This window comes from Monocercomonoides exilis, assembly GCF_001643675.1.
Source record: "Monocercomonoides exilis strain PA203 chromosome Unknown scaffold66-335014, whole genome shotgun sequence".
Classification (NCBI taxonomy): Eukaryota; Preaxostyla; order Oxymonadida; family Polymastigidae; genus Monocercomonoides; species Monocercomonoides exilis.
In genome coordinates, this window is record NW_027150611.1 from 1 (window position 1) to 15,871 (window position 15,871).

A 15,871-nucleotide genomic window follows, 5' to 3' on the forward strand; every position below is an offset into this window, starting at 1 on the left:
CCTGAATGCAAAAGAGTAAATGAATATTGCTGAATAAGCTTGCTTTTCCCTGAAATTTGTTCCTCAAATGCATCAAATTCAACCTTTATTATCACATCTTTATTTTTATCATCCGCATTTGCTTTCATATTATCTCTGTTTTCAACCATTAATTCTTTATCTGTCGCATTGCAAACACTCAAAACAGATCCAGATGCAGTCAGAAGAGCGAGTGGATGAGGAATAGAAGAGATAGAAACAGGAACAAGCTCTCCTGAATCATCTCGTCTTGATACAGAAAGGACACTCAGATTGCTTCCACAAACGCATATTACATCGCTTGGAGACAAAGACGGGGTTTCAGTCGGAAATGATTGAAAGGCTACAAGTTGCTGTTTCAATTCAGCTAATTGTTCTGACGTCGCATTAACTGTTTCAGCAAACGAAGGGATTGCTGATATTAACTGTATTGGCACACACATTGCATCACCCACGTTGTATTCAGCAGAAACCACTTCTTCATCATAATCATAGATGTCGTTGAGCATGCTTTCACTATTAAATTTTTCTTTTCCATTTCCTTTTGTGGATTCCAAACATCACATATCCCAATCTTTCCGTCTGTTGCAGATCTTGTAGAGTAAAAACCATACAGTCCCTTTTCCAGTCTTCTTTGTGCTCTCTCCAAATCTGCTTTGCTCACCTCTTCTCCATCAGCTCGACTTCTCTGTACCAATTTTTCGGCTTCTGCGTAATTTAACATAAATTTCTTTTTTCATATTTGAAATCATTATCATCATCATCATCATCATAGTCTTCATCTTCTTCAACTGTATCATTTGGATTTGTATATATTCCCCAACTTTGGTATTTATTTTGTTTCTGTAGCTCATCGTTCATTTCTTTTTCTTCCTCCTCCACTCTCTTCATCTCTGTCTTTCTTTTCATTGCTTCTTTCTCCTCTTTCTCCATCCTTTTTCATTGAGCACAAAGGGTGCACATAGCACAAAATACTCGATGTCTTTCCACATCAATGCCTTGCTTTTCAAACTTATTTTTAACGAACAAGAATCTACTTCTAAAACATCCATCAGAAAGTGGCTGAAGAGGAACAGAACGAGCAATCAAGCGAGCAAAAAGAGAAGGGCAGTTCAAAGAAAGAACGTAATGAATCTGAAGAATAGATTTAATGAAGGAAGCAGACAAACAAGTGCTTTTTGATCGTTTGGCACGAGGTGTTCCTCTGTTGAAGCTTTTGTTATCATAACTTTGGGATTCGAATTGCGCTTGCGTTCGTGAAGCAGATGCAGTGGCGGAATATGGAAAAGAAGTCGAAGGAGAAGGAGAAGAGGAAGAAGGAGAAGAAGAAGGAGAAGAAGAAGATGACGATGAGGGAGAGGAAGGAGAGGAAGGGGTTATGGAACGAGGGGAAAGAGAAGGGGATGTGAAGGAAGAAGAAGAAGAAGAAGAAGTAGAGGAAGAAGAAGAATCTTTCTGGTTTTTGGAAAGCAGCACTGTGATTGCGAGTGGTCAGATGGAGAATGAGATTGGGAATTTTGATTTCTCATTCCAGAAAAATTTTCAAGTCTCTGAGTATTTTGATGTGGCGAAGGGGTACGCATAAATGCTGTGATTCTTCTTTACAAGTTTCTTTTGTCTGCACTTCATTCAGTGTTTCATTGCTGTCCATGCTGTCTTTTGAATCATCAAACAATTTCACTTCGTTATCATCTATCTCTTCATCGAAATCATCATCATCAGCATCTTCTTGACTTTTGTTGTGTTTATGTCTGAGCGTTTCATTCTTCCACATTGCTTTCATTATCTCGCAAAATATTGCTTCCTCTTCCCTTGCTTTTTTCCATTCTTTGTATTCTTCCATTGTTTGTTCATCAATGTCTTCACAAGAACCAAATCCAGATAGCTCTGAAAGTCTTTCTTCTTTCATTTTACTCTTAAATTCATCCATCTTTCTCTCCAATCTCCTCATTTTCAGTTCTTCCTCTTCTTCCCTCTCGCTTGCCATCGGGTCGAGGACAAAACTAATTCCCGGCGCATCAATTCTGTACACTCTCGCTGGAATCAAATGGGGATAAGAAACATAGCACACACACCCAACAAGCAACCGAAGCACATCACTGACCATCTGAAGTCGTGAGGAACATGAAAGAGAGGCAAAAGAACGAGGAAGAAAAGTTCTTAGATCAAGTTTCGTTAACGAAGAAGAGTGAGATAACATCTTTGTCATTTCTTCTTTCAGCTTTTCTTTCTCCTCTTTTTCATCGTCTTCATCGCTTTTCTTTGAGGAATCTGTATCCATATCTGTATTTTCCTCGATCTTGCTTGATTTATCAAACATTTTTCCATTCATTTTCATCGCGCCGTCATTCTCATCCTTCGCCTCTCTTCTTCTGTTCACATCTTTTCCATCTTGAAGTTGTTGATGCAGCTTTTGCTGTTCTCCTAAGTTGTTGATTTTTTGCTCTTCAAGTCTTTCTCTCTTTTCAATGCTTTCATGTTGCTCTTTCGTCTTCTTTGTACTCTCCTCTTGCACATTTTCATTATCCATTTTTGTGAAAAGAAGGTTTCCTACACAAATAATCGGTGAGGTACAATCCGAGTCGTTCGAAAAAGAATTCATCTTCTTATTTTGATTAAAGGCAGCCTGATTTAAAAGAGATTTGCTAAAGCAGTCAATTTCTCTCAATATTTCTTCTTTTTCTTTTTCTCCACTTCTATTTGCTTTTTCTTTCTTCGGATTCTCTTCTTTTTGTCCTGTCAAATAGGGAGAATTCGTTAAGCAACTCACACTTGGAACTGTCATCGGTATCCGATTGGCTGCTGAAGATGGCAAAGGAAGTGAATGTGAGAAGAAGAACGAAATAGAAGGCTTGCGCAGAACATAAAGCGACGAAAAGCCAGAACGAAGATAAGAACCAGGAAGGAGCTTTGACTCAAATGGAATGAAATTTTCTCTCCAAGACTCGATCGAACCTGAACATGAGAAGATATAAAAAAAAGTGTTACGCCAATGGGATATTTCAGAGAGAGAGAGAGAGAGAGAGAGAGAGAGAGAGAGAGAGAGAGAGAGAGAGAGAGAGAGAGAGAGAGAGAGAGAGAGAGAGATAGATAGATAGATAGATAGATAGAGATAGAGATAGAGATAGAGATAGAGATAGAGAGAGAGAGAGAGAGAGAGAGAGAGAGAGAGAGAGAGAGAGAGAGAGAGAGAGAGAGAGAGAGAAAGAGAGAGAGAGAGAGAGAGATAGATAGATAGATAGAGATAGAGATAGAGATAGAGATAGAGATAGAGAGAGAGAGAGAGAGAGAGAGAGAGAGAGAGAGAGAGAGAGAGAGAGAGAGTGAGTGAGTGAGTGAGTGAGAGAATATATTTATTATTGGCGTTCGAATAAAAATATTAATAAATAAATAAATAAAAATAATTTTCAAAAGTGTTAATCAAAATTTCAAAAAAATAAAACCAAACCTGAAGTTGAGTATGTCTTCAAGTCGTATTCATCTGTCTCCTCAAGCGGCAAATCTGAATGGGGCTCTGCTCTGAACACCACAACTCGACATTGCTTGAGTGAAGGGAAAGTCAGAGTTGCAGAAGCAGGCGAATCGGGGTACAGAGGCGGCTCTAGCAAACGAGACGGATATGCTGCCTCTATCTTGGCCTCTTCTTCATTCTCAATTGACACAAGCTCTTCGTTCAATTTGTTTCGGATGTCTAATTTCCTTTCTTCATCATCATTTTCTTTTTCCTCTTCTTTTCCCCCTTTCTCTTTCACTCTTTTATCTTCCTCCTTTCTCCACTTCTCAATCGCCTCTTTCCTCTTCTCCATTGCTTCCTCTCTAATCCTCTCCATTTCTGTTTTCCTCTCCGGATGCTTCGGCCCCATTAAAACCAGGTTCCATTTTATTTGATTGCGCTTCATTTCTTCTTTGCTGACTTTCGGATAAAGCTCTTCTGCAGCTTTGATGACAATAGCTGGGTCAATAAGCGGAAGAAGGGCAATCGATCCTATATGAAGTGAAACAATCTTTTCTCGGTCTATGATATCGTCTGTTGGGAGAGGCTTGAAAGGAAGGAAAGAGGAAGAGGAAGAGGAGGAAGAAGAAAATGAAGAGGTGGACGATGAAGATAATAGTGCAGAAGATGCATTTGTTTTAGAAGCTGAGAGACCATTCTTACCTTGTTGCATATTCTCAACACACGATCTTTCCTTTCTATTCTCTTCTTCTTCTTCATCTTTCCATATCTTATCATCCATCGTATACTTCACCAGCGCTTGCTTATTTCTTTTTAAAAATCTATCGGGCGTGAATCCATTGTCAACATATAGTGTGGAATCAATGTATTTTGAAAGCGGAGAAGAAGAAGAATTCAACAAAGATCGAAGAGGCTGGGGAAGAATATGTGAATAGATTGGATGCAGCACAGAAAGCAGCTGCTCGAAAGGACGAAGAGGTTGACTAAGTTCAAAGGGATAGAGCGAGTCTGCAATGATGACAGGGAAAACAAGGAACAAAATGAAAAATGATAAAAGATAAGCAGAATGAATTCAAATCGAAAGGTAGTGGAAGCAAAAAAATTTTTTTCGTTTTTCGAAAAATAATCATAAAATAGTTTTCAAAATGTCATTTCAAATAGAATTTTTGAGGAGATAAGAAGAGAATGAAGAGGAAGAGGTGAAAAAGACAAAGACAAAGATGAATGCAAAAATTTGGGTGAAAAGATTAAATATATTGCATCAAGTACTCTCGTTGGGAATAAGATATTCTCTAATTCCTTCATTCGATTATTCCTTTCATCGTCTTTCTTTGAAATTATTTTTTATTTCCTTTCTTTTAATAATTATTACAAGCAAACCTATTTTATCTTTCTCCTCGCATTCCTTCCTTCCTCTCTCAAACTTTTCTGTGAACTGCGAAAGACACACAAGATCGCTCAGCAAAGGAGGATAAAAAGGAGAATAATGATAATTCCAGGAGGGGCAGCCACGCGTGTAATACAAAAAGACGAATTGCACAGCGGTGATGTAATCAGAGACAAGATTGAACAGAGGATGGGAGTTGGAAGAAGAAGAAGAAGAAGAAGAAATTTCTTTTTTTCCTCTTCCTCTTTTCTTTTTCTTTTCCTTCTTTTTCTCTTTCATCTTTCCTCCATCTTTTTCTAAAATACCCATTGATGCATCACATGAAGAAGAACAAGAAGAAGAAAATGATGATGATGATTTATCTTTTCCATTCGCTGTTTCGTTATCATCAATAGATCTCTTTATTTCAGCTGCTTCTCTGAGATCTGGCAGTGGTAAAGGGAAATGGAGCTTCATTTTGTAATACATTTCTCTCCAAGTGAGATCAGCAAACTGAGTTGGTTCTGTTAATGAATGGAAAGATAAAGAATCAGAAGAAGAAGGAAATTGAAGCGATGATGGATTTCTTGTCCCATTTCCCTCATTCGCGGAAACATCAAATCACTCACAGTTTTGCTCTCCTCCTTCGCCAACTTCTGGCAGATCGCTTCGAATGCTCCCCAGTCTGTCACCCACCCCCTTTCTGTGAGAAATGAGTGCATTGTCGGAAGAACCTCTTTGTAGGCAGTCAGGATCTTTGGAATCGCACGTTTACAGACTTCCAGCGACACAATACGGGGAATGAAGTCGTTTCCGAGGAGAAAGCAGAGGAGCACGAAATCGTCAAGCACTCGCTCAAAGTCAAAGTGGAAAGATAAAAGATGTTTTGAGGAAGAGTTGGAAGAAGAAGAAGTGGTAGCAGTAGAAGAAGAAGATGATGTTGACGAAGAGAATTCAGATGCATGTGTTACTTCTTTCTGAGAAGATGGAACATTTTGAGCTTTTTCTGATGTTTTGATATTCGTTCTTGCAACATTTTTTGTTTCATCCAAAGCATTTCTTCCTTTTTCCTCTCTTTCTCTACCGAATCTTCTGTTCATGCTGTTGTCACTGTCAACTTTGTCATCGTGCATAAACTCTTTGAACCACATCCCCAAGTATTCTCTGAGAATGTTGATGTGCAGAAACTGCAGCTTCATGCGGTGGTTCAAGCCGAGCTGAGGGTTGTTATTCGACGAACCATTAATCTCTCGCAAAATCACAATGTTTCGCTCGTGTGTCAGCAGTGCCAGCATTATTAGATCTGCATCTCGTCCGAATATGCAGTGCGATGTGGACGGGTCGTAGCCCTTCTCCCGCCTCTTGTTGCGGATGAATGATATGATTTTGTGTTCTCCTTCGCCTGGAACATCGCTTCCGGAGATAATCACCTTCAGCCCTTCCCACGCTTTATCTGTACTCATTCTCATCTGCGCATAGTATTTCACCCACTTTTTCAGTTTGCGCATAAGGTTTGTTCCTGGCATGACGCAGTCTTTGTAAAGATCGTGCTTTCCTTTTTCAATTTCACTGTGAGTCTCTTCAACCATTACAGCTTCAAATGCAGATAAATACCACCCTCGTCTTTGAGGGCGCACTTTTGTCATTGGTGCAACTCCTACATTGTTATTTATTTATGAAAATTTCAAAAAAATAATTCTTCAAAATAATTTGAAATCAAGCCATCCATGGCGAAATAAACAAGCTTCTTCGGCCTGGCAGCTAGAAACAATCTGTCGAATGTTCGAAATACTTCTGCCATAGCTTCTTCTTCAGGGCATTTACTTTTTAATAATAATTCATTCCGAATAATATCAAGAGCAATTTCGTTAATATCCAAGTATAAGTTATCTTTCAAAAAATAGTGAAAAACGTTAAAATTAAAAATGAGGTAAAAAAAATACAAAAATAAATAAAAAAAATACAATAAAAAATAAAAAATAAAACATTAAAACATTAAAAAATTGAAAATTGAAAAATTGAAAAATTGAAAAATTGAAAAATGTGAAATGAAAAAATAAAATACAAAAATAAATTCCAAAATTTGAATAAATCGGAAAATACCGATATCAGGAGTAGATAAAGGATCTACTGGTGAAAATATTAATGGATAATGTTCACTCATCCATCTATCATATCGCGTAATAAACTCAAATAAAGCTAAATACATTATCACACTTAAGCAGATTTGGTACTCCCATTTATGAAACACAATCGTTCAATAAAAGAAAAAAATATTTAATTTCTTTTTTTGAAAAAGAAGATCACAATAAGTGTAATATTTTTTGAATGAGCTGCAAAGATTATCATATAAAAATCGATAAGCCAACCATTTTAATAACGAGAAGTTAAGAAGGTTGTTTTTTTTCAGGATTTCAAAACGTGATCAAAATTTATATATTTAAAGTTAACTTTATAAATGACTTGGGGTAAAATGTTTGCAATTATGAAAAAATCTAAGATTTATTCCAAACTTTTTCTGCAATTTCATCACAATAAGTCAACCACAACAATGCAAAAAAACATTGAAATTTATGAAATAATAAGAAAAATACTTTAAAATATTGAATGGAACATGATTCATAAAGCAAAATATTCTGTCCCACTTCATATCTTCACCGAAGAGGGAAGATGTTGAACAATTTTAAAAAATGTTAAAGTTCAGACATTTGAAAAATTTGACGTGCATAAAATGACCATGAATCAAGAATAATTAACAGGATTTTCCACAAATCCAAAAACAAGACAAATACTGGTGTCGTTGGACTAAATGAGATACGGAAGCTTCGAATTGACGCCCAAGAAACTGCACATGCATCTTTTATATCTATTGTTAACATAACTTCTGATCGTCCCTCTTGTCTAAAATTTACTCGACTTTACAAAAAAGATCCAATTGAAGCGGAATTGAAAGCGAGCGATCAGTCAAATGATGAACATCAAAAGGGCAGTTCTAAAGAATTATTTTCTTTGTTTCTGGATGAAGTAAGTTGAGATGATTATATATTTTACTCCACATTTGCAGTGATATCGTCGAATATTACAAGATATCCCGTGGCACTGGATTTGTTGTTTCACACAATTTGTGTTAAAAATGCTCTTACGAAAATGGAAAGCATAGCCCACGTTTTGATGCGGACATATCAATTTTGAGATTTGCTTACTGCTTTTTGAAATCAACTCAATATGCTGAAGAGGTGAAAAGCTCAAAAGATAAAGTTCAATTTGGCGGTTCATAACACTGGGTTACATCGGAGCTGATGAGCATATAATAACTTCCAGAATGCAGAGCAGTCCTCCTCCAAAGGCAAAAACAACGAAGTATTTCATCATCCGCTTCTTCAACAGCTTCTGTAAGCCTTCCTCGTCCGATACTTATTGGAAATTTGATTCCTTTTATAAGGCATATTGACTTAATGCGTCGCGGAGGAATTATGGGCACCATACGCAACTGTCTGGTGGAAGGAAGCGAACTTTTAAGATTACTTGGCCCCTCTTTAAATTCATCGGCAAGTTCATCAACTTCTTTTCCAACAGAAACATCGACAGAAAAAGCCGAGCACCCTGGTTTTGATCTGATAGCTTCGCTTCTCCAGACGATGCTGATGAAGATGGAGAATATTGGCCAGGCGAGCTTGCTGAATTACCTGACATTTTGTCTCAGAGACTGCCTCGCAACACCGCAAAAGAGAAGATGAGAAAAATAGCACAACAGCTTACTTCATCTTCAGATGGCACTGAAGATAAAGGCAGTGCAGAATACAAAGAGCATCAGAGGGAAGCGGAAAGCGATGGGACGGGTTCGATTGGATATGCGGGCAAAAATCATTGTGGACAGAGTAGCAAAGAGGAAGATGATGACATGTTCTACACAAATCGTGGTGCATACGCGCTATATGGATGAGATCAAGATTCTAAAAAGTATTTCAGTGAAATGTCCATCAACGTCACTCCATCTTTTTCCAATTCCTCTTAATATATGCTTCAACAAAACAGCTATTTCCCTTTAATTTGTAGTCGAATATCCCATCTTGTCTTTTTTTTCCTCTTTTTCTCTCTCTTCTTTTATTTCGTTCAAAATCTCCACTTCATATTTTTCTTAGGAAAATGTTTTTCATCATTATCATCACTCAAAAAAATGAACTTTTTATTTTCATCCAGTTTTCCGCATCCAGAGGTTTTCTATTCCAACTAAAACCACTTTTCATTTTATTTCAAAAAATTGCATATTGAATTAAAAATCATAAATAAAATTATTCATTAAAACATCCTCATATTATTATGCACTCTATTTGAAAGCAAACAATTGGCTTGATTCCTCGCTGTTGTGCTCTATGAGATTAAACTAACCAAAAAAAATTGTCTAAACTCATAGTCTTGGAGAGGCAACAGACAGAAATATCTTTACAATCAATAGAACAATGTAAATAACACACATTTTGTCTTTTTGTGTTATTGATGAAATTGTTATATTCCATCTGGCCATCCAATCTCCAAAATTATCAAATAAAATTTCAAAAATATTGCATAACCACCATAGTTTGTTATCTCCACAGGAAATAATATTTCTAGTTCTAAAGATAATGTTCACTCAAGGAATCTCAATCGGTGCTTGAATATTCAATTTCAAAGAAAACAATTCGATCAATGAATCCATTACAAATAAAGACACATTATAAAGCATTGCTTTCTCCATTATCTTTTGATAAAAATGTCAATAAAAGAAAAAACAGTGTGAATGAATATATTTTTATATCTTGTTTGGTTTCCTTTTTCCATCTAATTCTTCTACAAAATATATATTCAAAATCAATTTTTATGGCTTAATGGTGTTGTTTTCTGAATGCAATGTTTATGAAAATGCAGGAGGCGAACAACACAAAAAATTCTCTGGTGTGCAATTGCAGTTGCAAACGAATTCATGTTAATGTGATCATTTCAAATTTTATAAAGAATTGTTTTCTGAACTAGAATGTTGCAATAAGGAAGAGCAGAAATGGAAAATTGAAGAAATTAATGAAATGATGGAAGATATGGACAAAGAGGAAATTAACTTTGTTTTAACCAAAAAATTGTTCGATAAAATGAACAATATGATTGAAGAAAAGAAATTGTCTGTTGAAAATGCTATTTTGTTGCTAAAGCACATGGGATATTTTAATGTGTTGAAAGGTACATTTAATTTCGATTTTTATCGTTCTATATTGAACAAAAGATTTGAGAAAATGCTTGTTGATGAAAATAAGAAAAATGAAGAAAAGAACGAAAAGCTACTGGCAGATTTTTGCGAATGCTATCTTTTGCTTAACGAAGGAATTTCTTCAAAAACGCTTTCAATCAGTGTGCCTTGTCTTCTGAAAGTTGGATTAAAGAAAGAGGAAAGCGAAGAAGCTCAAAAAGAAGTGGAAATGGCGTTGCTTGCTTTAAGTAATATTAACTTATCATGGGTAAGGAATTGTTTTTGTAGCTTTATTTTCATCATCAATTTTTTCTTTAGAATTATCAGAGAGTGACAAAAGAATTGTATTTCAGTGAGATTACAGAAATCATCGAATACCATCAGGAACACAGAAATCTGACACGACTTGCCTATCAATCAGCTTGGAAGTTTTTGATTAACAGATTGGACAATGACAAAGGCTTGGAAGAAATAATTATAAATGAGCTGCATTTTGTGGAAGAGGCTGCAAGAGAGTTGAAAGAATTGACAAGAAATGCGGATTGGATGAAAACAGAAGAGAAAGATGGAGGAAAAGATGCAAAAGAAGTACATTTTCTCATTAAATGGTTCAATGTTATTTATAAATACTTATACTCCTGCAACTCGTGGAACAAAGGAAATGTTGGGTTAATATGCTGCGTTGTGAACTTGTTTCGAACAGTGAAAGACGATTACAGAGAAATTAGTGTTTTATGCTCTGATTTCTTTGGAGATGCAATGAGAAGCAAATCTGTCAAAGTTGATGATTTGTTGAAAGGCGAAGCAATTGATCTATTTTTGGAAAAAATTATTCAATCAACATTGAATGACAAAATGACATATGTACACCTGCTACGCTTCATGAATGTTTCAAGGCAGTTGAAAGGGAAGGAGAATGATGAAAAAGAGGAATCGAAAAGAAAGACCACAAAAAGAAAGGAATTGGAAAAGATGGAAGAGGAAGGACATGAAGACATCATCACAAGCTTTCATGAAATAATAGATTTTCTCAACAGAAAATATCACCGTCAATTATCAACAAATATTTCTGATTATTTTGTATATGTTTGAGACAACGAAGCTCATTATTTATTTTCACTCTGAAATTATAATTTTACCCTATCATTTCACAATTTACAATCAAAATTTGTTGAACATTTTTCTTTTGCTTCTTATTTTGCTTCTTATTTTGCTTCTTATTTTGCTTTTTATTTTTAATTTTATTTTATTTTATTTATTTATTTATGTTTTCATGAATGCTTTGAATGAATAACCATTCTTTCATTGTGATAAAAGAATTTCCATTTTCATTTTTTGCACATGTATATTCTCGATTTCATTCAACCACAAAGGCACTTTGAATATTTGTAGCATTTACCATATCATTTTTTATTTTAATGAAATATGAAAATCTCTCTTCCAAATACTTCAAAAAGATTACAGTTTCATGAAACAAAAACTTGTCTATTTTAATTTTAATTTTATTGTTCTGTTGAGTTTTGATATTTTCAATATTTCGACATCTAAAATAATAATAAATATGATTATCAAACATTTCAAATAAAAATTTCACAAAATCAGAAAACAATTGATATCACGATGACAAAACCAGATAAAGTTATATATATTTAAGAATACATAAAAAAATAAAACAAAAGCCAAAAAGAGAACAAAATTTCATTGGCTACAATAACAATAAAAATGAAAATAAAAAATAAAAGAAAAGATAAAAGAAAGAAAGAAAACATTTCTTTGCCAACTTGAAAGAAATAAGATTGAACATGGAAAATACATGACTATAAACAAATTTCTATTATTTTTGGCCAAAGTTAACATTACTCTAGTTTGCCGAGTGGAACAGGCTTGTTCAGTGGATCGTCTGACTTATGGGCCTTTTCAAACAATTGCTTTGCGAAAAACCTCATTTCATGTCTGAACTCCAGTGTGTCCAGATGAAGAGGATTAACACCATCAATCCCATACATGGCTCCATACCTTAAACGCAGGCATAATGCAATTTGAATAAATACAAAAGTGTTTTCATTGACATTTCACAGACATAAAGGAAAAAAAATAGAAAAAGAAAAAATGAAAGAAAAGAGATGATGAAAATGCAAAACTCAAAATTGATTACATAAATTCAAAATAAAAATTGTTTTCATTGTTCCAACAAAAAAAAATGCAATAGCCTGAAATATATATCTCAACATACAATGAGCATGCAACACCAGCTGTTGAGTCGCTATCTCCAGAATGGACAGCTGAGTGCATAAGGAGTTCATTCCACATCTTCTCTGGAGGCTCGTGCATTGTGTGAAGCAAGCAATCATACGCTATAATAAGAATATCGTGTCCACTTGCTCCGCCTCTTCCATTGAAGGATACAGACTTTAAGATAACAAAAGAAAAATTAAAAAAAAAAATAGTTTTCAATAAAAATATGTGATCAATATTGCTAATGAAGAATTACCTTGAAAAATATATTCTTTCCTTCCAATCCATACGATGTTGGAAAGACCGGCTCTTTGTGTTGTCCTTCTCGTCTATTCCTCTCAAAGTGAGATACTTGTTCCAATTCTTCACAATCACACACGTCATTTTGAAAAGAAGATCAAATTATAATAAACTTCAAACTTCTTCGAAATATGCGAATGCTTCCAAATTGCGCTCTGGTTCGCGATCTTCCATTCCTTTGATATGTTCCTTGCAAAGTGGAATAACTTCATCCCTAAACTTTGCGCCCCATGCCACAAGAGGAATTTTCTGAAGTGCGTAACTAAGTTGAAAATAAAAGTCAATTGCAAATGATTGAAAATATTTGAAAAGAAGCAATATTTCCTGACCTTGTAAACGCAGCAACGCCAACACCTCCAAGATAGCCTGTGGGATGATGATGGGAAAGCCTTCCAGTTTCGATCGCTGTTATAATTAAATTCGGCAAAAGTTCTGGCGAAGGAAATCGTAGTCCAATGCACATTGAGCGCATTGCTGCCCCGCAACCTCCACCAGAACCACTAAATGGAACAGTATTCCACGTATTAACATCCTGAATAATACACATCATTCATTATTTTAAATAAATTTGCTCAAAATATTACACTAAAGTATATTTGAAACTTCAAACCTTATCTCCGTAAAGATCTTATTTTAGGAAAATTGAAACACATTTGTGTGTAAAGGTCAATATCATGTTAAAAAGAAAAATTGTTGTAATATAATTTTCAAACATCTGCAGCATGTTCCTCCTGGAGCCCTCCCTGCCTGAACGTGATAACAAACCAAATTATGATTTATTTCATTCAAAATATTTATATTTTGTACCATTTTTTTCATTCCAAAGCAATAAGCTTGAAATACATTAATTATCAGTTGTTTCATTGTCGTAGCCGGTGCAAGCATTCCTTCTGCAGTTGCTATATGAAGAACTGTATCATCTATAAAATGATGAGAAACAAAAACAGAATACAAAATTGCAGAAAAAATGCAAATCATGCCCGAAACAATCCAAGGAGTTCCTTCCAGTTTAATCTGAAAATAAAAACATCACGAAGTTTTAAGCAATTAATAATCCAAACCTTATCAATTCCTCCAAGCTCCTCAATTCCTTTCAAAATGTTATCCTGCGTATTAAACTCCCACTCTCCCAAATGATATCCCAAAGCATCTCCAGCTCCACCAAGCAGAAGACATCCAATATATTGTTCAACTGACATCAAAGTCTTTCTGAATATATGTCCCTAAAGTTTTTTGTTTTTAAGTTTACCATAACAAAAATTGATTTTTGTATTTTTTTCATATTTTTTGAAGAAGTGGAATTGAAATAAAATCCTCATTTTATATTTCATAGAATAACTGCATTTGAGAATTTATTATTCAGAAAATTTGAAAATTGTCACTTATCTGATTATTGAGGAAAAAAATTGGAAAAAAAAGAAAAATTGTGATTTCAGTTTTTTGAATAGCCAGAAATAAATGTTGTATTATCTTTTAATAATTTTTGTTGAAAGAGGTCAAATGAAATATTTTGGAACTATTAACATGAATCATTTTTTCACAAGAAAATAATTTATTTCTTATGGATAAACCATGATCGATATTTCATTGCGTGAGAAATTAGGCATTTAATCGAATAGGATGCAATTGACAAAATGTTTTGAAGGCTTGCATTAGGCATATGTTTTCAAAAATCGAAAGCGTTGTTTTGATTACACAAATATTAGATTTGTTCCATCAACTTGAACACTACAGTGGCAATGAGCAAAAACAGAAAATAATTGAAATTAATAAATTGATAAATGAAATGAGTGAAAGCGAACTGAATTCTGTAATCACGAAGAAAATGTTCGATGAAGTTGAAAAATTGATTAAAGAAACGAAATTATCATTGGAGAATATGTTTCTTCTATTAAAACAAATAGGATATTTGAAAATGTTGAAAATTGCATTTAATGAAAGTTTTGAATTTTCCTTATTAAGAAAAAGGCTTGTAAGCCTTATGATAGAAGAGGATAAAAGAAAAGAAGAAAAGAACGAAAAGCTTCTTATTGATCTTTGCCAATGCTTTCTTTTTCTTCATGATTGCTATTTCAGCTTACCAGAGATGCATCTTTTATTTGTATGCGTTACTTGATGAAGGCTGCTTTGAACAAAAATGAAGATGAGGATACACAAAAGAAGTAGAAATGTGTTTGCTGGCTTTGAGTAACATAAACCAAAATAAAGTTTGAATATTTCATAGCTGTTTTTAATATTTGTTGAGTGATTTATTTGATTTTTAGATTGTTGAAAGAATATTATACCAAACTGACATACCAGAAATTATCATATATCATCAGCATCATCACAACCTCACTCAACTAGCCTATTATGCAGCTTGGAAATTTTTAATCGATAGATTTTTAAATAACAAACAGCTTGAAGAAGTAATTGCTTATAAATTGCATTTTACAAGAGAAGCAAGAAAAGAATTGGATGAGCTTGAGCGATGTGTGAGTTTGAAGAAAAAGGAAAATGAAAGAAGGAAAACGAAAGAAGAATACATCATTTGGAATTGGTACGAAATTTTAAATACTTACTTTTCTGAGAACAGTTTATGGGGAATAGAAAATGTTGATTTTTTTGCCCGCACCGCGAAACTGCTTGGAGAAACAACGAAAAGAGAAAAATATTTTCATTCTTACTATTTGTCAAAGCTATGTAGAATAATTGAAGAAGAAGAGGTTTCTCTTTGCGTAATTGTGCGTACCAAAGCTATAGAAGCCATGCTTGCGGAATGTTACCAAATTTCAAATCGCTTTTATGTTGTGAATCAATGTATTTTATCGTTTTTTTCGCTCGCAAACAGATTGAATGCTTCAAGAAGAAAATGTACCGAAGAAATAGATTTAAAGATTATCAGAAAAGAAGCATGCGATAAGTTTGAAGAAGGGGGGTATTACGATACTATCATATCCTTAAGTAGAATAATACTCAAAAGAGAAAAATATTCCACTCCAAAAAAACTATCAGATTTTTTTGTGTGCTGTTAAGCGTTGAATTCATTTATCAACAATACAAAACCTGGAACTGGAAAAATTTTCCTAATTCAATAATAATTTTTAATGTTGAAAATGAGCATGCAAAATTTGGAAATAAAATTTTTAGTGTTTATTATTTTGCCTTTCGAACCAGTTTTTCGTACATGTGCATACAAAACTTTTATCCTACAAATAATTTCTTATCAAGCTTTAGTATGTGGCATTGCTTCAAATTTCTAATAATAATACATTTTTCGAAATAACTGAATTCATTTTTA

The 15,871-nt window shown here is 34.2% G+C and overlaps 4 protein-coding genes across 4 annotated transcripts; 2 read left to right on the forward strand and 2 right to left on the reverse strand.

The window, feature by feature from the left end:
- Nucleotides 1–1,543: 1,543 nt before the first annotated feature.
- Nucleotides 1,544–7,078, reverse strand: MONOS_18331 (putative 5'-3' exoribonuclease 4; the record flags this gene model as incomplete). Its single annotated transcript, XM_067871342.1, has 7 exons — nt 1,544–2,568; nt 2,791–2,973; nt 3,467–4,480; nt 4,853–5,362; nt 5,464–6,495; nt 6,942–7,006; nt 7,056–7,078. 7 exons carry the CDS (start codon nt 7,076–7,078, stop codon nt 1,544–1,546), a joined length of 3,852 nt encoding a protein of 1,283 aa, XP_067719059.1.
- Nucleotides 7,079–8,293: 1,215 nt separating this feature from the next.
- MONOS_8044c1 (uncharacterized protein) lies at nt 8,294–8,781 on the forward strand (the record flags this gene model as incomplete). Its single annotated transcript, XM_067878420.1, has 2 exons — nt 8,294–8,330; nt 8,474–8,781. The coding sequence occupies 2 exons, from the start codon at nt 8,294–8,296 to the stop codon at nt 8,779–8,781; spliced, it is 345 nt and encodes a 114-aa protein (XP_067719060.1).
- A 760-nt stretch (nt 8,782–9,541) lies between these two features.
- On the forward strand, nt 9,542–11,462 carry MONOS_8043 (uncharacterized protein). The gene is made up of 4 exons (XM_067878419.1): nt 9,542–9,609; nt 9,744–9,770; nt 9,831–10,324; nt 10,375–11,462. The coding sequence occupies exons 3-4, from the start codon at nt 9,899–9,901 to the stop codon at nt 11,146–11,148; spliced, it is 1,200 nt and encodes a 399-aa protein (XP_067719061.1). The 5' UTR covers nt 9,542–9,609; nt 9,744–9,770; nt 9,831–9,898; the 3' UTR covers nt 11,149–11,462.
- An 82-nt stretch (nt 11,463–11,544) lies between these two features.
- Nucleotides 11,545–13,818, reverse strand: MONOS_18332 (putative ADP-ribosylarginine hydrolase). Its single transcript, XM_067871343.1, has 8 exons — nt 13,653–13,818; nt 13,399–13,605; nt 13,305–13,338; nt 13,202–13,218; nt 12,921–13,123; nt 12,712–12,853; nt 12,290–12,465; nt 11,545–12,072 (listed from the first exon to the last, which is right to left on the reverse strand). Exons 1-8 carry the CDS (start codon nt 13,788–13,790, stop codon nt 11,913–11,915), a joined length of 1,077 nt encoding a protein of 358 aa, XP_067719062.1. The 5' UTR covers nt 13,791–13,818; the 3' UTR covers nt 11,545–11,912.
- Between the last annotated feature and the right edge of the window lie 2,053 nt (nt 13,819–15,871).

What these genes read in the sequence shown, in the direction of transcription:
- MONOS_18332 (XM_067871343.1), bottom strand. Translation starts at nt 13,790, where the DNA reads ATGTCAGTTGAACAATATATTGGATGTCTTCTGCTTGGTGGAGCTGGA. An exon ending in GGCGTTGCTGCGTTTACAAG is followed by an intron (nt 12,854 to 12,920) that starts GTCAGGAAATAT and finishes TTTTCAACTTAG; the next exon opens with TTACGCACTTCAGAAAATTC. An exon ending in CATTCGCATATTTCGAAGAA is followed by an intron (nt 12,466 to 12,711) that starts GTTTGAAGTTTA and finishes GTTATCTTAAAG; the next exon opens with TCTGTATCCTTCAATGGAAG.
- MONOS_8043 (XM_067878419.1), top strand. Translation starts at nt 9,899, where the DNA reads ATGATGGAAGATATGGACAAAGAGGAAATTAACTTTGTTTTAACCAAA. An exon ending in GTAATATTAACTTATCATGG is followed by an intron (nt 10,325 to 10,374) that starts GTAAGGAATTGT and finishes TTTTTTCTTTAG; the next exon opens with AATTATCAGAGAGTGACAAA.